The 20876-nt window shown below is 50.6% G+C and overlaps 1 protein-coding gene across 2 annotated transcripts in view; it reads right to left on the bottom strand.

The window, feature by feature from the left end:
* The window catches only part of PDE4B (phosphodiesterase 4B), a 254944-nt gene that overhangs the window by 86000 nt on the left and 148068 nt on the right, over nt 1-20876 (bottom strand). For both annotated transcript variants that reach the window (XM_054384442.1, XM_054384443.1), the window contains 3 exons: nt 4430-4624; nt 1980-2016; nt 1809-1879 (listed from right to left, as the gene is read on the bottom strand). In XM_054384442.1, the coding sequence (XP_054240417.1) occupies nt 1809-1879; nt 1980-2016; nt 4430-4624 (303 nt within the window). The remainder of the gene's footprint in view (nt 1-1808; nt 1880-1979; nt 2017-4429; nt 4625-20876) is intronic.

Raw genomic sequence — 20876 nt, 5'->3', positions numbered from 1 at the left:
AAGCTTAAAAAAAAATAGGAATCTCTTTCAACCATCTGTTTTTCTACTAACCTCCATCTTGGAATGTGGCGGTTCCTTCCCATCAACGTTTGCAAACGGAAATCAACAGCAGGAAAACCTCAGGCCTGTATAAAATGCTGGCCTTTATGTAAAAGACAATATTGTGTTGGCTGGCAGGAAGCAGAGTCCCTGTTGGGTACCCAGGAGATGCCACTCACCCATGTGGCTGGCAGTGAAGCAAGCTCACGGTGTCCCAATGGAGTCCACTTTTGCACCTCATCCTTCCGTCAGGAGACAGCTTGGAGCGAGCAGAGCTTGGCAGTGCCAGGGTGGGACAGGTGGGTGCATAACTGACCTTGCCAGGAATGAATGATGCTGGCTTCATGCAAAACAGCTCTCTTGGGGCACACCAGGCCAGAAAACGACGATGACTTTGCTCATTATAAATAGCTGAGGGGAAACAGTGATTCTGTATAAAGGACTTTGTTTGGTTTCTCCTGTTCAGCAGGTAGGAAAATGACATCCTCCTCGTGTGCATCACCTTCCCCATTCACTGCAACTACAGCAGCAAAGGAAGCAACATAGGAACCCTGGTCTGCAGGCAGCATAGGGCAGTTCTCTAGGTCACCCCCTGGAACCTGTCCAGGTGGGGAAATCCTCACCATCCCCACACCCTCATGCTTGGGGTTTCCTTCTTTGGTGTCTACCCTGTGGCTGTGAACAGCCCTCTCATGAAGAAATCACAGCAGTGCAGGACGGCACCACAGATTGACTGATCTGAACATCAATGACACCTCCATCTGGAGCTGGGCACCTATGAATCTATCAAAAATAGAGTCACCAGTGAGACCAGGGCAGGGATCATTCCTTGTTTGGCACTGGTGAAGCCACACCTCAAATACTGGCTTCAGTTCTGGGCCTCTCATTCCAGGAAAGACATTGAGGTACCAGAGCAGCTGAGGGTTAAGGAGAGCATGTCTGGTGAGGAGATCTGGGGAGGAGGTCTTGGGAGGAGCAGCTGATGGTTGTTGAGCCTGGAGAAAAGGAGGCTGACGGAGACCTTCTGGCTCTCTACAGCTCCCTGAAAGGAGGTGGGAGTCAGGTGGGGGTTGGTATTTTCTCCCAAGGAACAAGTGACAAGACAAGAGGAAACAAATTCAAGTTGCGCCAGAGGAGGTTAAGGTTGGACACAAGGACCAATTTCTTCACTTGAAAGAGTTGTTAGACAGTGGAAGAGGCTACCCGGGGCAGGGTTTTCAGAGCTGTGTAGATGTGGTGCTGAAAGACATGGTTTAGTGTTGACCTGGCAGTACTGGATCAATGGTTGGACTTGATGATGTTAAAGGTCTTTTCCAACTAAACTAATTCTGTGATTCTCCAAACACCTCGAACAGCCAAGGTGCCAAACCGAGCCAAGATCCCACACCACAAGCACTCACCATGCCCCCCACAAACACATATCACACCGCCCTCCCAAGCAAAACCTCCTCACTTTCTCCTCAAGCTCACCATGGTTTTTCCTATCTTTCCAACAAGGACCATGACCGTGCACTGAGGGCAGGCCAAGGGCTGAGGATAGGACGAGGCGGCAGGCTGCGTTTTGGCGCCCCCTGGCGCCCAGCGCACGGCGCGGCAGGGACTTGAGGCAGTGCAAGCCGGAGCCCGAGGCCGGCGGCAGGCCGAGAAGCGGCGGTGGGGGTTGGGCCGGGGAGCCGCGGTTCCCCAGCCCAACCCCGCCGGCCCTTCTCGTCTCCCACCGGCTCTTGCTGCATGCCAGCCGTATAGAGAAGGAAAAATTCCAGCCTTACTTGTTGGAGGTGCCATGCAAATTGGTGAGGAGCGTGAAGTTGTTCCTCACGCTTCGTAGACTCGCCAGCACCTACAAGGGGAGGGAACACCAGGGACTGTTATCTTCTCTGTTCCAAGGGGTTTTTTGGGTTTCTTTGTAACATGAGAAGCCAACAAAACTGCCAACTCACCTGGGCGAAAGGTGTGACAATCAGGTCGTCCCCATGCCTAAGGAGAAATGGGAGAAAATGAGACAACTGACCTAAAAAACTGGCGTTGTTTGCCCCAAAACAGCATTTGACTGACGGGAGGTTCCCCCAAGCAGCATCCACAACCCAAAGAAAATAGAACATTAACCCACGTAGCGTTGATTTAACACCTCATAAAGTCTTGTTCCTGATGGAAAAAGGTCTCGCAGTGTACATCCAAAACAACCCAGCTGGAGCCACTGTTCACATCGGTAACACCGTGCCACAAAAGCCAGGAAATCCAAAAGTTAAGGCAGCACGCTTGAACCGCCGTGGAAAAAACCATTACAGCCCAGGGAAAAGGTCAGCTTTGAATTTCCTGGCTTTTGGTGATCCCTGCCATGGTCTGGGATGTTATTCAGACGCTGGATTTTAGCTGGCCTGTTTTATCCTGGAAGGCTGGAGCTGGAAGGCTGGAGAAAAATGTGTGGACGTGGTCAGTAAGAAGGGGTTTTGTTGTGATATTACCTGCAGGAGAAGAGATGCAGCGCAGGCAGGAGAAAAGGAATGACTATGGGCAGAAGAGGCATGGCTGCAGGCAGGAGAAGAGGAATGGCTGCAGGCAGAAATGGGATGATTGCAGGCAAGAGAACACAGAGGGTGCAGGCAGGAGAAGAGGCATGGCTGGAGGCAGGAGAACACAGATGACTGCAGGCAGGAGAAAAGGCATAGCTGCAGGCAGGAGAGTAACAGCCATGGTTAGAGGCAGCAGAAGAGGCATGGCTGCAGGCAGGAGAGGGATGACTGCAGGCAGGAGAAGAGCAATGGCTGCAGGCAAAAGAGGCACAGCTGCAGGCATGATTACAGGCAGGAGAGCACAGGTGGCTGCAGGCATCTCTAAAGAGGTGTCCACCAATGTTGGATCTCTTCAAAGGGGATCAATCTCTGTTTGTGCTGCCACAGAGCATGACCAGGTTCAGGTATCAGTGCTACTAAATCTGCATTTTCATTGAAGTTGCCTCAACAGTTATGTCAAGACCAGGTCAGCATGGAGATGTTTGCTCTCCTGAGTGTGGCACAAGCCTTGATGCCTGCAGTAAATGAACACCTCTACCTGCAGGCAGAGATGAAGCTGGAGGAGATGAGGGTGGTGGGGACAGCTGGATGGAGTTGTCCCCTCCCGTTTCCACAAAACATACTATTTGCATAATTTGGAGTGAGTAGTTCAGTAAATATCTACTAGATGTTAACTAACAGGGAGGGATGTTCTCTTTCAGAATTCTCCTCCTGGATCTTGCAAATATTTAGATGTGTCTTTCAGGACAAAACTTGCAGGGCTTTCACAACAGTTATCTTTTTTGTTTTGGTCATAGCTTAATGGTTGCTTTGAAACTTTAAATAGTGCCTTTTGAAATAAAGGTCTGCAATTGCATGATGCTCATTTGAGCTCCACACACCCTGTTGTATTGATCTCTCAAGCTCAACCATCTGTCTCAGCTTTCTGCTATATTTTCAACAACCCATGACAGAAAACAGGATGGAGAAGAGGAACACTATAAATACAAGTACAGGCTTATTTCTGCTGTCCAGGCTAACGGAGCGTTACCAACGTAAGAAAAAGCAGACACGATGTTAAGCAGACTCTGAGAACACATGGCAAGAGTTTAACAGAGAAAAAAAGGAGTCCAGAAACCACCAAGCTGGAGCACCAGGCTTCTGCTGGCAGGACCAGTGTGGACACAGAATCATCACTGAATCATAGAATGGTCTGGGTTGGAAGGGACCTTAAAGATCATCCAGTTCCAAACCCTCCACCATGGAGGGAGTCCAGTGGAGGCTACAAAGATGCTGAGGGGCCTGGAGCATCTCTGTGAGGAGGAAAGGCTGAGAGCCCTGGGGCTGGTGAGCCTGCAGAAGAGCAGCCCCAGAGGGGAGCTGAGCAATGCTCAGCAAGAGCTGAAGGACCTGTGGGGGGCAAGAGGATGGGGCCAGACTCTTCTCCGTGATGCCCAGTGACAGGACAAGGGGCAATGGGTACAAAAAGAAACCCAGGAGGTTCCATCTGAAGAGGAGGAGAAACTTCTTCAGTGTGAGGGTGTTGGAGCCTTGGAGTAGGCTGCCCAGAGAGGTTGTGGAACCTCCTTCTCTGGAGAGCTTCAAAACCCAAGTGGGCATTGTGATGCTGGGCCAGATGCTGTGTGTGCCTCTGCTTTAGCAGGGAGATTGGACTGGATGATCTCCAGAGGCCCCTTCCAACCCTATCATTCTGTGATTTCAAGGATAGGATGGGGAGAGGGGAGTCACACTCTGGCAGGACACGAAAGCACCCATCTTGGGCCATGAAATGTGAGCACCATCTGTACTCTCCTCCTAGCAGAGCTCTGAGGATTACAGAAGGCGACGTAAAGCTCTCAGTTACTGTAAAACCTGATGTGAGCTGAGTTGGTGCTTACTGTTCACTCGGGAGAGAGGAGTTCCTGGACATGGTCTTTGGTGACAAGTCGTAGTCGCTGTCGGATCTGTAGAGGAAGGACTCCCTGCGCTGGCTGTGGCCCGGGAAGGTGGTGTGCAGGACGAGCCCCGAGGAGGAGCTGGCTTGTGGGTCCAGCGGGCTGCGGCCTGGTGAAGGGCCATTTTCCACGTCGAAGCTGCGAACAGAAGATAGGCTGAGGGTCACACACATCTGACAAAGGCTGCCTTTCAGTCTTTGCATCACAGTTGTGCTGCCCACACTGCACCGTTTGCTCAGCACAGGAGAACCAGGGATAGATTTCCTGCAGCCTCCCGCTGGCCCAGTGCTATTGTATGCAGCGGTGAAGTGATGCTGCCCCTCTGCTCTGCTCTGCTGAGACCCCACCTGGAGCACTGTCTCCAGCTCTGGTGTCCCCAGCACAAGAGGGACATCGAACTGTTGGAGAGGCTCCAGAGGAGGCTACGAAGATGATCAGAGGGCTGGAGCAGCTCCCTGATGGGGACAAGCTGAGAGAGTTGAGGCTGTTCAGCCAGAGCAAGACTGCTCCAAGGAGACCTCAGAGCAGCCTTCCAGTACCTGAAGGAGGCTACAGGAGAGCTGAGGAGGGACTTTTTACAAGGGTTTGTAGTGACAGGACAAGGAGCAATGGCTCTGAGCTGAAAGAGGGAGACTGAGACTGGAGATTAGGAGGAAATTCTTTCCAGTAAAGGTGGTGAGACACTGGAACAGGTTGTACAGGGAGGTCGTGCACTCCCCCTCCCTGGAGGCGTTCAAGGCCAAGTTGGACAACACCTTGAGCAACCTGGCCTAGTGGAAGGTGTCCCTGCCCACGACAGGAGATTTGAACTATAAGACTTTTAAGGTTCCTTCCATCCCAAACCATTCTATGACTCTATGACTCTGCATTATGATAAAAGAGTTACCCCTGAGGCTTCTTTCCTGACTACATCTGTTCAGGCTTCCCTCAGCCTGAACATCTCCAAGCTCAGCACAGCTCCTGTCACGCTCAGCACAAACATGCAGCAGCTAAACACCATCCCCAAGCTCTCCCCACATCATCCCCGTGGCTCAGTGTCTGCACAAGTTTGATGTGCCAAACCCCATGTGCCTTACTCACAGCAGGTACTGAAGAACTTGATGTGGCCCTGCGCAGTCTGATCTAGCTGGAGGTGTCCCTGCTCATTGCAGGGGATTGGACAAGATGACCTCTGAGGGTCCCCTCCAACTTGATGCAATCTGAGTCTGTACAGATCTGTGACATGCCACCACCCTCCGTCCAAGTCCTGTCCCCATCCACTCTGGAAGCAAACTTTCAAAGTCCTGTGAAGACTTGGCAGTTGTACAGGCTGGATGCCCAAGTCTTTTTGCAGCCCTAGCTCATGTCTTAGCCCTTCAGGAAATGAGGTCAGCAACTTTCCAACAGTCCAGCTGCAAGATGGAGGACTGCTTAAAAAGCCAAGCCCAGACCCCTCCTTCCATCACTGTTTCCATCATACACCCACTTTCTTAACAGCTTCATAACTTGGCTGCTGCAACCCGTGGCTGAAGTCACACTTGAGCAAGTGACACCTCTCATAAACCCTGAAAATAAGCAGGTTGGCCTCCTCTGCTGGGGCAGTTGGAGCTGACACAAACACCAGCTGTGCGACCATGTTCCAGCTGTACCAAGTGAAGTGTGGCTGTGGTCAGAATCCGTTTCCTCACCTTTGGAAGTCTGAGGCTTCTTCTCACTTGCAGTGAGAGCCAAGACCTCCCTCCTACCACTCTTACCACTCCTCACCTAATTTCCTTGCCTTTGGAAGTCTGAGGCTTCATCTCATTTGCAGTGGGACCTGAGTCCTCCCTCCTACCACTCCCACCAGGGAGTGCCTCTCCCTGTTCCTGATGCTGTCCCAGTTTATTGTTCCTGATGACCACCCTTAACTGCACCACCCAGCTGGGCATGCACTCACACAGCAGCCACAACATTGAGCCATGAGCCCTGACACACATTTCTCTATCCTTCCCCATTACTACCTGCCCCCACTCATGATACTAACTTAAAAGATCTCCCTAAACATTTTGGCAGGGAGGACCCCACAGAATCATAGGTCTAGTGGTTGGAAATGGGTGATTTTTAAGGTCTCTTCCAACCCAAACCATTCTGTGATTCTATGAATCATAAAATACCCCAAGTTGGAAGGGACTCATAAGGATCATCAGTTCCAACTCTGCAGAGCACACAATGTGCTTTGCACTGCTGTAGAGGGAAGCAGAGGAAGTATCTAGGTAAAAAAGAAATCAGCAAAACCTCATGAAAGTCTGTGTCCAGTTGCAAAATGTACCTCACCCTAGCCTCCTTCTTTACTGTGAGACCACACATACACACAGAGGGATAAATGAGAAAGGGAAAACAAACACCAAACACTGCAGAAGGAAAACAGAAGGAGGGAAGGCAATGGAGAAAACCACTGATGTGAAGGTGCCACCACTGAGTACACTGAATGCAAGTGCCACCACCTGCATTATTTAGACCTGAGGCCATAGAGAACAAAAGAACAAGCTGGCTCAGAACAAAGGCAGCTTCTCCCTTGCTCAGGCAGTGACCTGACACTTGAAGCATTAAAGTCTTCTACCTCCTGATAAAGGAATTGTATTTAAATCCAAATGTTATGGCTTAGCCTGTCAATTGTTCTCCAGGTACTGGCAGACGGGGAACAGGGCACAAACTCTCCCTTCATTCAAATCCCAAGCACCAAGTTCAACCTCAGTTCTGGTTCTGCAGAAATATTTCAGGTTCCTGTAAAATAAAACAGAGTCGGACAAGGGCAATGAAGCTGGTGAAGGGTCTGGAGAACAGGTCTAGTGAGGAACAGCTGAGGGATTTGGGGTTGTTCAGCCTGGGGAAAAGGAGGCTGAGGGAAGACCTTCTGTCTCTCTACAGCTCCCTGGAAGGAGGTTAGAGTGAGATGCAGGTCTTCTCTCAAGGAACAATTGATAGGACAAGAGGAAATAGCCTCAAGTTGCACCAGGAGAGGTTTAGGTTGGACAAGAGGAACAATTTCTTCCCCAAAAGGGTTGTCAAGGCCTGTAAGAAACTGCGTGGAGCTCCCCTCCCTGGCAGGGTTTCAAAGCTGTGTAGATATGGTGCTGAGGGCCACGGTTGAATGGTGACCTGGCACTGCTGGGTTAACAGTTGGACTCCACCACCTTAAAGGTCTTTTCCAACCAGAACTCTTTTGTGATTCTATGTCTTTGATTCTACTTTGTGCAAACAGCAACCAATGAATGACTAAATTCATCAACTCTTCAGCAGTCACACCACGTGCACTCCTGCAGAGACTGCTGGATTCTTTGGAACTCCAAAGCACAGCATACACTGAAGGACATTCCTACGTCTACCATGCCTTGCTGAAGCATTTAGCTACCCAACTCCATAATGAGATACTGAAACTGGTAATTGCTCCATTAATATTCTTTCCTTCCACTCTTTATTACCTGCTTTTTACCAGTGACAGCTTGAGTACTCTTGATTTGTAGCCACAAAGAAGCAGCTCAGCTCTGTAACTATGGCATCTACCAACAACAGTCAGCTGAGAATTACTCCACACCTATTCCAAAAATGAACTCTGATTACTCAAAATGTTTTCTGCAAACCCTTCAATTGAGAACTTTTAGTTTGCTGTCAGGAATACAGCAATGACCTCAATCTGAGCATTTAGGTGAGCAGAGCTTCTCCTGGTTGGTCGACCCCATATCTGTTGCTGGCTGGTAGACATGGGGTTGGGAGAAGAAGTTAACACCCATGGTTTAAGAAGCAAGAGGTTAAGGGAGGGAGGCAGAGAGCAAGGCTGATGAGAAGATCTTTTGCAAAGATCGCCCAGCAGCAAAAGAAGTAAGGTTAGGAAAAGAGGAACTATCCACCAAAGACCTGGTTTTGCTTAGCTCTCCAGTCTGAATCTCCCTCTTTAAGTTCAAACCACCACCCCTTATCCTGTCACAACAGGCCTGGCTCAAATTCCCTTCCCTTTCTCTCTTTTAACATAAAAAATGCTCTCTCAGTTAGCCTAGGCCTGCTCTGAGTCACTCCTGCAGAAATTCCCCCCTAAGTTCCAGGGATTTCAACACTTAGGAAGGGTGTGAGCAGTTTTGCAGTTGGAGAGCTAAGAAGGATCCTGGTGCTCTGTGACCTGGGTCAGTGTGGAGGTTAAACCTTGGCAAAGGCAGAGCTTCCCAGGAACCAGTAGTCCTGAACTGAAGTTCTCCAGATTTCTACAGCACTTACAGGTCAGGCTGGGATGAGCTGGAGACACTCAGGCTGTGTTGGCAAGAAGCCCTGGGCACAGTCAGCACCCAGCTTGCAGTGCCATAGCTGCTTCCAGCCATCCCAGCAGGCAGCTCCTGGCTGCATGCTGCCCATGCTCCCCATGCCAGCATCTGGGATACTGCAGCACAGATCTCATCCTTATTCCAGCTGGAAATGTGTTTTTATTGCTTTCCACAAGTCCAGCTTGCAGCTCTGATAGAATCATAGAATTGTTTCAGTTGGAAAAGACCTCCAAGATCACTGAGTCCAACCTTTAACCCAACACCACTGCAGCCACCAAACAATGTCCTGAAGTGCCATGTCCATGCATTTCTTGAACACCTGCAGGGATGGTGACCACCACCACCTCCCTGGGCAGCCTGTTCCAATGCCTGACCACTCTTGCAGCAAAAAAATTGCTCCTAATCTCCAAACTAAACCTCTCTTGGCACAGTTTCAAGTAATTTCCTCTTGTTCTAGGGAGAAGGGACCAGGAGGTTCCAGCCTCCTCTCAGGGAGTTGTAGAGAGCCAGAAGGTCTCCCCTCAGCCTCCTTTTCTCCAGGCTGAACAACCCCAGTTCCCTCAGCTGCTCCTCCCCAGCCCTGTTCTCCAGACCCTTCACCAGCTCCATTGCCCTTCTCTGGACCTGCTCCAGCACTCAATGTCCTTCTTAGAGTGAGAGGCCCAAAACTGAACCCAGTGTTCGAGGCATGGCCTCGCCAGTGCCAAGTACACAGGCATGATCACTGCCCTGGTCCTGCTGGCCACACTACTGCTGATGCAGGCCAGGATGCTCTTGGCCTTCTTGGCCAGCTGAGTGCATCTCTGCATCTGGCTTCCCTTCCTTGGGCCTCATCCAGCAGTCAGCAAACCCTGTTCTCTGCCATTAAATGAACAGAAGATCCCCTCCAAAAGAGTAAGGGTTAACCAAAAGTTTGTGGTTACGTTACGAGAGTCTTATTTTGTTCACCCAGCAGTACAGCTGGGTGGCCTAGGTCTTCACCAGGATTATCAAACCCATGTCTAAGTTTCTGCTGCCATGGCTTTTTAATCACAGCATCACAGAATGATGTAATTCCAGTAAGTCAAGTATGAGGAACTATTTCTGCCACATGACCCAGCATTAGGAGAATGCGGACTGAGATCAAAGAATTGTTTTGGTTGGAAAAGACCTTGCAGATCTTTGAGTCTAATTGTTAACCCAGCACTGCCAGGTCACCACTAAATCATGTCTCTCAGCACTACATCTCCATGACTCTCAGACCTGTCCATGGATGGGGACTCCACCACTGCCCTGGGCAGACTCTTATAGGCCTTGACAACCTTTCTGGGGAAGAAATAGTTCCTCAGGTCAAGCCTAAACCTCCCCTGGTGCAACTTGAGGCTGTTTCCTCTCATCCTATCACTTGTTCCTTGGGAGAAGAGACCAACACCCACCTGGCTCCAACCAGGGAAGTGTGATGCCAGGGGAAACATCACAGCCTAGCAAGTCCCTGCTCTCAGAGTTCTGAAGCAAGGTTGCCTGTCCTCTAAGGTGACCTTTCCTCTGGCCTTCCTTCCAGAGCCAGGCTACATTTGAACTCAACAGCTCCTCTTAGTTGGGTGATGGAGGAGAGGAGGTGGCAGGGTCAGCAGCACAAGAAGCAGGATGGTTGCTGAAGGGGGGACAGTGCAAGACATGGGGCAGCCACAGGTTCATCTCCTCCATCCCTCTGCATTTTTTAATAGACCAGGCTCCTAGGAAGTGAAGAGAGAAGAGGACAGCAGGTGGCAGGAGTTAGCTGCAGCTCCCTCTGCCAAGCACCTGAAGGGCCACTTGCTTTGGACCTGTGGAGTGGTGCAAGTGAAGAAACACAGCACAGCAAGCCAGGAGAAATCCTGCTCTGGGATGAAACAGAACCAGGTGTCATTCCCCAAAACCAAGGGAGCTCATAAAAGGAAGCCCCAGCTGGCCACACACTGCAGTCTGACACCAACTACTATAACTTCCCCACATCAAAAACTACCACAGTCCCTTACCAGAGAGAGAAAGTCCAACCAAGCCTCTGTGGGGCATGCCACCACCCTTCAGCCATCTTCACCCCCAACCAGCAATGGGGCCAGCTCACTGCAGCATGCACAAGGACCTGTCCCCATCAAATAACTCCCAGATCAATCCTAAACCAGCCCTGCTCTTTCCCACAGCACAGCAACAAACTGACATGGAAACAGGACAGCTGCCAAAGTGCCCTGACAGAAGAAACAGCCTCCAACTTATCCAGCAATTCAGGCTCCCAAGTTCTTTGATGTTTTATCAGCAATGGTGTGACCAGCAGGACAAGGACAGGGATTGACCCTCAGGACTGGGCACTGGTGAGACCACACCTCAAATCCTGGGTTCAGGTTTGGGCCCCTCACTCCAAGAAGGACATTGAGGTGATGGAGTAGGTCCAGAGAAGGGCAATGAAGCTGGAGAAGAGTCTGGAGAACAGGGCTGGGGAGGAGCAGCTGAGGGACCTAGGGTTGTTTAGTCTGGAGAAAAGAAGGCTGAGGAGAGACCTTCTGGCTCTCTACAGCTCCCCAAAGGAGGCTGTAGACAGGTGAGGGTCACTCTTTTCTCCCAAGGAACAAACAGCAGGACAAGAGGAAATGGCCTCAAGCTGTCCCAAGGGAGGCTTAGGTTGGACATGAGGAACATCATCTTCCTCTTGAGGGTTGTCAAGGCCTGGCCCAGCTATCCAGGGCAGTGGTGGAGTCCCCATCCATGAAGGGGTTTCAGAGCAGTGTGGATGTGGTGCTGGCAGTGCTGGGGTAATGATTGGACTTGAAGGTCTTAAAGGTCTGTTCCATCCAAACAACTCTGTGATCCCAGCTCTGCAAGGACGTCCTGGCACACAGCCTTCTGTGGGGATAGCAACAAGGGAACATATTGCCCCTGGCTGAGTGCCGCCTGCCGGCAGCCTCCCAACATGGCAAGATTTGACACAAAAAGCAAAAAATAGGATTGTGGCACAATTGTGATCTAAGTAAGAGTCATCTGAACAGTCATTGCAAGTCAAATAGTTACCATGAGAGCTCTGGAGCCCCACAGTTTGTCTCTGGATCTGCAGTATGAAACACAAAGACAGACACATTTAAGTCTATCAAGCCAGGCAGGCTGCTGTGCTTTCTGTTTATGTTAGGAATTTACACTTTTCCTGAGGATGACAGCACTGACTCCAGAAGATGCCTTCACCATCTGCTTTGCTTTCCCAGATTCATTCCTGAGGGCACTACTCCTGATCTTCTACTTCAGAACCTTTACTAGAGTATCAAATATGACAGAGGGCCACAAAAGTGATGGGAGGGCTGAAAACCTCTCTGCTGAGAGAGTTGGGGTTGTTCAGCCTGGAGAAGGCCCCAGGAAGACCTTCTGATGACCTTTCAACACTTAAAGGGGCTGATCAGAAAGCTGGGGACAGACTTGAGCAGGGCCTGTTGCAACAGGACAAGGGGTGATGAGCTAAAAGAGGGAGATTTAGACTGGAGAGAAGGAAGAAATTGTTTAGTATGAAGGTGGTGAAACCCTGGCTCAGGTTTCCCAGAGAAGTGGGAGATGTCCCATCCCTGGAACTGTTGCAGTTCAAGTTGGTTGGGGCTCTGAGCAACCTGCTCTAGTTGCAGATGTCCCTGCTGACCACAGGGAGGCTGGACTAGATGAGCTTTAAAGGTCCCTTCCAACCCAAGCCATGCCATGACTCAATGACTTTGTTTCCAAATTACAGTATTGTAGGAAGTTTGAGCAGACCCCAATTATCAAGCAGACCCTCATTATCAAGCTCCTCTCACACTTAAGAGCTTCTCACCAAGACCTTCAGCTGGATTTTTAACACCATTAGCAACACCAAATGCTGTTTCCTTACACCTCTACATCCATGCAGGCACAACTGCTGCTGGCTGCTGTCTCATTTGTGCAGCTGCTTCCTTCCCATTATCAGCACAGCTTGCTGGCTTTGCTAAATAACCTTCCAGGCAAAGGTCTGTGCTTCATCAGCACCCAGGGAACCAGGATGGGACACACTGTGGGCATGCCAGAGCACCAATGACCAATGGAAATGCCCCAGAATGGCCACGAGGCTCCAGGAGGCTGACCATGCTCAGTACTGCAGCTAGTAGTGCTTTTTTCTCCCCTTTTGACCTTCTGCCATCAAGGAGAAAATCCTGCTGCTCTCAAGGACCTCTCTCAAGTGTTCAAAGTCCTCTCTGCCAGGTCTGTCCCTCATGTGGCTCCTAGCTGTTTTTGATCTTCAGAGCCTAAAGACTTATTTCTTCTGAAATCCTCCTTGCAGTCCCTCCCCAGCTCCATGTGTCACAGCTGCCTGGCACAGAACTCCCTGCAGCACTGAAGTGTTTGCACTATGAACTGTCAGCTGCTGCTAAACATGTCATTAAAGCCTCTGCGTGGGTCACAAGGCATTAGAAAGCCATGGTGATGTGGCTTTGTTATCTCTGGGTAGAGGAGTTCACCCTCCCAGCAGCTCTCTTCTTTGAGGGGTACAAAGCAGGCAGAAAAAAACAAGAGCATGGTGCTGGAAGATGGGGCCAAGAACTGCTCTGCCCTAGAGAGGCCACATCTACAGCACTGGGTCCAGTTAGAATCAAAGAATTGTTTTGCTTGGAAGAGATCTTTAAGATCATTGACTCCAACCTTCAGCCTAACACCACCATGTGCCTTAAACCATGTCCCCCAGTGCCATGTTCACATGTTTCTTGCACACCTACTCTCTCCTGAGCAACTATTCCAAAGCCCAGTTCCAGGATTCCCAGTTCAAGAGAGACAAGGGACTACTGGAGAGAGTCCAGGGGAGGCTCCAAAGATGCAGAGGGCCCTGGAGCATCTCTGTGAGGAGGAAAGGCTGAGAGCCCTGGGGCTTCTGAGCCTGCAGAAGAGCAGCCCCAGAGGGGAGCTGAGCAATGCTCAGCAAGAGCTAAAGGAGCTGTGGGGGGCAAGAGGATGGGGCCAGACTCTTCTCAGTGGTAGCCAATGACAGGGCACAAAGTGGAACCCAGGAGGTTCCATATGAACAGGAGGAGAAGCCTCTTCAGTGTGAGGTGCTGGAGCCCTGGAGCAGGCTGCCCAGAGAGGTTATGGAGTCTCCTTGTCTGGAAAGCTTCCAAAGCCACCTGGCCATTGTGATGCTGGGCAAGCTGCTGTGGGACCCCCTGCTTTAGCAGGGGGGTTAGACTGGATGATCTCCAGAGGTCTCTTCCAAACCCCCACCATGCTGGGATTCTGTGCATTAGCTAGTAGCCTGCCTTGTGCTTAGAAACAGCTTTGAATCAGTTTGCCAGAGCCCAAGGCACAGCTGAGGTCCAGAGCCCTTAAGCTCTAAATGAGCACCTGGTGACATGCCTAAAACCCAGCAGTGCTCGTGCCCAGGAGCAAGCACCAGTTCAGCTGCCAGCTGGGCACAACCACTGCTGGGTTTTCAAGCATTTCACCAGGTGCTTAGTTTTATAAAGCCTCTGAAGAAGTCAATTACTGCCTGAAACTTTCAGTGTCTTGCACATCAGGTCCCTGAGCTGTTACTTCTCCCCAAGGCCACCCACTCACTGGCACTGGTGAAAGCCAGCAGGCTGAGGAGCTGCTGCATGTCTAGAGAACAAGTCTTATGAGGAGCAACTGAGGGAACTGGGATTGTTTAGTCTGGTGAAAAGGAGGCTGAGGGAGACCTCATGCTCTCTAGAGGTCCCTGAAAGATTAGAGTCAGGTGGGGGTTGGTCTCTTCTCTGTTAGTATCAGCTAACAGAACAAATGGAAATACCCTGAAATTGTGCCAGGGGAGGTTTAGGTTGGAGATTAGGAAAAATTTCTTTGCTGCAAATGTGGTCAGGCATTGGAACAGGCTGCCCAGGGAGGTGCTGGAGTCACCATCCATGGAGGTGTTCAAGAAACATGTGGCCATGGCACCTGGGGACATGGTTTAATGGCCATGGTGGTGTTGGGTTGATGGTTGGACTCGATGACCTTAGAGGTCTTTTCCAACCAAAAGAGTTTTGTGATTCTATGTACCCTAGGAACTGTGCCACACCAGCTGCAGCCACTGGGAGACGGTTGGAGATGTACAGGAGAGAGGTAAAAATGACTTTAGATTTTTTTTTAGCATGGAGCATTCCAAGAAACCTAATCCTTGTCATGTTTCCTACAGATAAGTAGCTTGACGTTCTCCTGTGACAAGCTAACACCATGTGGTTGGTTAAGTCCCCCAGCACAGGAATCCTGAATTCTATAAACCAGTTGTTATCTTTTCAAATGTACATCCTGGGGTATTTTATCATCTTCCTGTGGTTCTCATCTGTGGAAAAGGCAAAGCACAGCCAAACACAGCAAGTCCAATTGTTAACCCAGCACTGCCGGGTCACCACTGAACCATGTCCTTCAGCACCACATCTCCATGGCTTTGACACCCTTCCAGGGATGGGGACTCCACCGCTGCCCTCGGCAGCCTATTACATGGCTTGACAACCATTTAGGGGAAGAACTGTTCCTTATGTCCAACCTAAACTTTCCCTGGTGCAACTACAACCCATTTCCTCTCACTCTATTACCTGATACTAGGGAGAAGAGACCAATCCCCATCTGGCTCCAACCTCCTTTCAGGGAGTTGTAGAGAGCCAGAAGGTCTCCCCTCCTTGTGTGCAGGCTGAACAACCCCAGTTCCCTCAGCTGCTCCTCACCAGACCCTTTACCAACTTCACTGCCCCTCTCTGACATTCTCCAGCCCCTCAGTGTTCTTCTTGTGGTGAGTGGCTCAAAGTGCTCACACTTACCACAGGCAGCAATGCCACTCCCCAAGGGCTTTATCCTCCTGAAAAAAACAACTGCTGCTTTTCCTCCTTCCCACTGATGCCCAGGCTGGGGTTATCAGTGAGATACCACCATCCTGTGCAGCACTTACAAAACTCTTCTCCTCACCTTGTGCATGTTTCAGCCCAGCAGCTTCCACCTCCTCATGGCCTATCAGAATCGAAGCTGCTCTGGTACACAAGCTGTGCTTCTGCTGCATTCATGGACCTGGCTGGATCTTGTTGAAGGGCTGACTGCCACCTTTTCCTGCTGGAAAGCTGCTGGCCATGCAGTCATACTTCTGTGGCTGGTGGCACGGGGACAGTGCTCCTCAGCAGACACTCACTGGATTGCGGCCTGACCTGCTCTGTGGAACGGTGCTGTGCTGCAGCACAGGTGTTTGCATTCCTGTCATGGGACAGTGTTTATCCCAGTCTGGCCCAGATCTTCTGCTCTGGTCAGTGTCAGTTCAGCTTTGACAGCTCTTCCAAGCACCCTGTAACATTTTACAGGCTCTTTCCCAGCACTCAAGAAACAGACATTGCCTCCTCTGGAGAAGGCTGCATGTGGGGGCCTGGCTCGTGTGATGGGGACCCTCGTGTAGGGCTCCAGCTGATCTCACACAATCCCAGAATCCCAGAATGGTGGGGGTTTGGAAGAGACCTCTGGAGATCATCCAGTCCAACCCCACTGCTAAAGCAGGGACACCCACAGCAGCTTGCTCAGGATCACAACAGCCAGGTGGCTTTGGAAGCTTTCCAGACAAGGAGACTCCTCAACCTCTCTGGGCAGCCTGCTCCAGGCCTCCAGCACCCTCACACTGAAGAAGTTTCTCCTCCTGTTCATATGGAACCTCCTGGGTTCCAGTTTGTGCCCACTGCCCCTTGTCCTGTCAGTGGGCACCACAGAGAAGAGTCTGTCCCCACTGTGCTTCCTCCCCCCCCCACAGGCCCTTTAGCTCTTGCTGAGCATTGCTCAGCTCCCCTCTGGGGCTGCTCTTCTGCAGGCTCACCAGCCCCAGGGCTCTCAGCCTTTCCTCCTCACAGAGATGCTCCAAGCCCCTCAGCATCTTTGGAGCCTCCACTGGACTCTCTCCAGTAGTTCCCTGTCTCTCTTGAACTGGGAAGCCCAGAACTGGACCAGTGCAGATGTGGCCTCTTTAAGTTCAAGTTCTCATTGCTTTTTTGGTGGGCCTCCAGAGCTCTTTACAGTATTTCTGCCTATGGAGAACCCCTACTCCCTCCCCAGAGCCAGCTTGGATTGGGGAATTCCATCTATAAAGTGGGGACACAGGGTCCAGCCTTGCCTCTTCCCCACCAGGATATTACTGACAACAGAAGAGGAATTACAGTCACATATTGCACCTCTTATCAAAGCATCCTTAAGCCTCTCATACATCTATTAAGTGCAATCTGCTCTTAACCCTCTCCCCAAAGTGCACAGAGCACTGATGGCAGCAGCACGAGTCCCAGGGGTCCCACACACAGGGCAAACAACTTCCAGTCCTCAGGAAAAGTGTTCCTGTATCTGCTGGGAAGCGGCACAGCAGGAGGCTGCCGGCCAGAGCCGTGGTTTATTTCATCCTGACCTTCACAAGAGGCTCTCCTGGCACCACTCCAGGAGGCACTTTTGTCTTTCCAAACAGGCCAAGCAAGCTCGCGGGGAGCTGCGTTGCTCTGCTGTGACTCCAGCCAGCTGCAGGAAGGCATCAGCTACAAATCAACCAACTGTCCTCATCCATGAGACAGACTGGAGACAGGGGTGAGGTGACAGCAATGTTTGACAACTTGCAGAGCCCACAGCTTTTTCCATTTTACCTGAACAATCTGAGCAGAGAGGACAGAAAGCTTCTGAGTCAGAAAATCATAGAAACAAAGAATCATTAAGGTTGGAATAGACCTCTAAGATCAAGCCCAATCTTCTATCCAACACCTCCATGACCACTAGACCATGTCCTGAAATACCACAATTACTTGGTTTTTTGAACACCTCCAGGGATGGTGACTCCACCATCTCCCTGGGCAGCCTGTTCCAATGTCTGACCACTCTTGCAGGAAGAAATTATTCCTAATATCCAACCTAAACTTCCCCTGGTGCAGCCTGAGGCCATTTCCTCATTAGTTACTGTCATTAGTCACACGGGAGAAGAGGCTAGCACCAGCCTCAGCTGCTCCTCACTAGACCTGTTCTCCAGACCCTTCACCAGCATCTTTTGTAAACAGGCAGAGACACGGTGCACAGCCAGCAGCAAAGGCTGCAGCTGGGAGTTCAAGGGCAGTACTTTCTACAGCTCTTATTGATCTTTTCAGGCCCAGCAGAGCTGAATGCAAAAGCAGCTTCAACCAAATCACAAGCAGCTGCCAACTATCTGAGGACAAAACATGGCAGGAAAAACAACCTGTCCCTTTGGCAGAAAGTCTTGTGGTTGCTCTAAGCATTTTGGATGCTTAGAGCAAGGATGGAATGGATGGTGGGAAACAGAACCCTCTTCCAGTACAGAGAAAGGGCTCCCAGGTATGGTTTTAAGCCCTTCTGATCAATCACAGCCACAGACATCATCATGTTTTGGACTCACCACAAGAAGGGCATTAAAGTGGTGGAGCATGTCCAGAGAAGGTCAACAAAGCTGATGAAAGGTCTGGAAACAGGACTGGCAAGGAGCAGCTGAGGGAACTGGGACTGTTCAGCCTGGAGAGAAGGAGGCTGAGGGGAGACCTTCTGACTCTCTACAACTTCCTGAAAGGAGGCTGGAGCCAGGTGGGGGTTGGTCTCTTTTCCCTAGTATCAGGTGATAGAAGGAGAGGAAATGGCCTGAAACTGTGCCAGGAGAGGTTTAGGTTGGAGATTAGAAACAATTTCTTTCCCGCCAGAGTGGTCAGGCATTGGAACAGGCTGCCCAGGGAGGTGGTGGAGTCACCATCCCTGGAGGTGTTCAAGAAATGTGTGGCTGTGGCACTTTGGGACATGGTTTAATGGCCATGGAGGTGTTAGGTTGACTTTGGGTTGGACTCCATGATCTTAGAGGTCTTTTCCAACTGAAACAATTCTATGAATCTGTGTTCGTACTGCTCATTTGTTTTATTGCCATTAAGATACCAGGGACTAGACAGTAAGCCTGAGGGGCTCAGGTCATTCCTCCTGCTGAGACACTCTTTGAGGGGTAATGTCCTGCTTCTGTATCTTTAGCGGGGCAAAGGAAGGAGAGGAGATAAGATCTTCATGCTCAAGGACAATGCTGGCACAAGAAGAGCTCAGTATAAAACAGAGAGGAATTAATTGAGGTTGGGAATGGGAGGGAAATGTTTTGCCTTGAGAGCAGACAGATCACTGAACAGCTTTGCTGTAGGAGTGCTGGGGGTAAACACCAACTTGATGTTACTACTGGTGGGATTAGCAGCAAAATTGACTACAACATTGCAGGATGGAGCCTGGTACACTTGGAGGCTCATCTCACAGTTGGCACTAGAGCTTTGCCCTTGATGGACATGGCAGGGAAGGGAACCCACATCCCAGCTTGCTTGGAAGGAGCTGAGTCCTGTGGTGCCCACATTTCCCCACCACGGATGAGCCACATCCCACTGAACATCCACAGAATCATAGAAGAGACTCACAGACTGGTTTGGTTTGGAAGTGACCTTTAAAGCTCATCTAGTCCAACTTCCCTGCAGTCATCAGAAACATCTGCACCTACAGCAGGTTGTTCAGAGTCCCAAACAACCTGACCTGCAATGGTTTCAGGAATGAGGAAACTACCACCTCTCTGGACCACCTGGGCCAGGCTCTCACCACCCTCAGTGTCAAACATTCTTCCTTCTCTCAAAAGTGCCTCCTCAAAAGTCTGTTCCCAGCTCTCTGCTTCAGCCCTTTAAGAACTGAAAGGCCACCAGAAGCTCTCCCAGGTTGCACAACTCTGGCCTCACAGCAGAGGCCTTCCATCCCCATCTACTCTCTAAAAGCAAACTTATTTGGAGGCTGTAGCCAAGCCCTCTGTGGGCACCTCACTGAGATGGTGCAGGAATCTCCACTCTGTTCCTGGCTCCCATCACGCAGCTGAAACTCCCAGCCCCCACTTCCTCTCCACAGTTTCACAGAGTTTCACAACCATCTTGTGACTCTGCTACAGCGAGTTTGTGCTTGCAGCAGGCTGCATCCTCTTATCACCAAATCATCTTCTTGCTCAAGTCCCATCGCAGATCATCATCTTGCCATGAAGCCCTTCAGAAAAGCCCCTGCCAGCCTCCTACACTGCCTCCTCAACCAGCTCCTCTCTGCTGCCTTTCTGGAAACACTCTTGGGAGGGAACAATTTCTGTGATGTGAAAGCAGATAGTGCACTGCCAGCACCTTAAGTATCAGTTAATAGCACTGTTCCCTAGGCCTGCAAAGCTCCCCAGGACCTGCTTCAGGGCTCATTTTGATCTTCCTTAATTAGTGATCTCTTAGAAGCTCTGCTTCATGTTGAAAATCATTTACTGGAATCAGTTATTTTGGACTCACCTACTACGAATCATCAAGGTGCACTGCTCAAAGAAACTGAGACGTGGAAGGACAGAGTGAAAGACCTTGCAGAGCCCACCAGGAATAGATTAAATGCAGCCCTAAGTCACCAACTTCAGTTCTGGACTCCAAGATAAGAGAAACAGGGAACTGCTGCAGAGAGTCCAGGGGAGGCTACAAAGATGCAGAGGGCCCTGGAGCATCTCTGTGAGGAGGAAAGGCTGAGAGCCCTGGGGCTGGTGAGCCTGCAGAAGAGCAGCCCCAGAGGGGAGCTGAGCAATGCTCAGCAAGAGTTAAGGTCAAGAGGATGGGGCCAGACTCTAGTCAGTGGTCCCCAGAGACAGGACAAGAGGCAATGGGCACAAAGTGGAACCCAGGAGGTTCCATCTGAACAGGAGGAGAAGCTTCTTCAGTGTGAGGGTGCTGGAGCTCTGGAGCAGGTTGTGCAGAGAAGTTGTGGAGTCTCCTTCTCTGGAGAGCTTCCAAAGCCAGCTGGGCATTGTGATGCTGGGCAAGTTGCTGTGGGTGTCCCTGCTTAGCAGGGGGGTTGGACTGGATGATCCCACCATGCTGGGATTCTGTGAATTTCATTAATGGCAAATTGCACAGCAGTACAGCCACAAACAGCTAGAGAATAGGAAGAAATATAAGCAGAGCTGCCATTGATTATGGTTTCAGACCACAGAAGGTGAAGGTTTTGGTGTGAATAAGCAGAAATGTGCAGGCTTGGCACACAGTCTCTAGATCTGATCCTAGTTTGTCTTGTGCCATCATTGGAAAAGCCTCATTCTGCAGCTAATGCACTTCAGGCATGCTGGGGATTCTGTTGGATTGATGAAG

The sequence above is a fragment of the Indicator indicator genome, chromosome 10, assembly GCF_027791375.1.
Source record: "Indicator indicator isolate 239-I01 chromosome 10, UM_Iind_1.1, whole genome shotgun sequence".
In the NCBI taxonomy this organism is placed as follows: Eukaryota; Metazoa; Chordata; class Aves; order Piciformes; family Indicatoridae; genus Indicator; species Indicator indicator.
The sequence above is the reverse complement of the archived record's forward strand: the minus strand, read 5'-3'. Positions and strand labels throughout refer to the sequence as shown.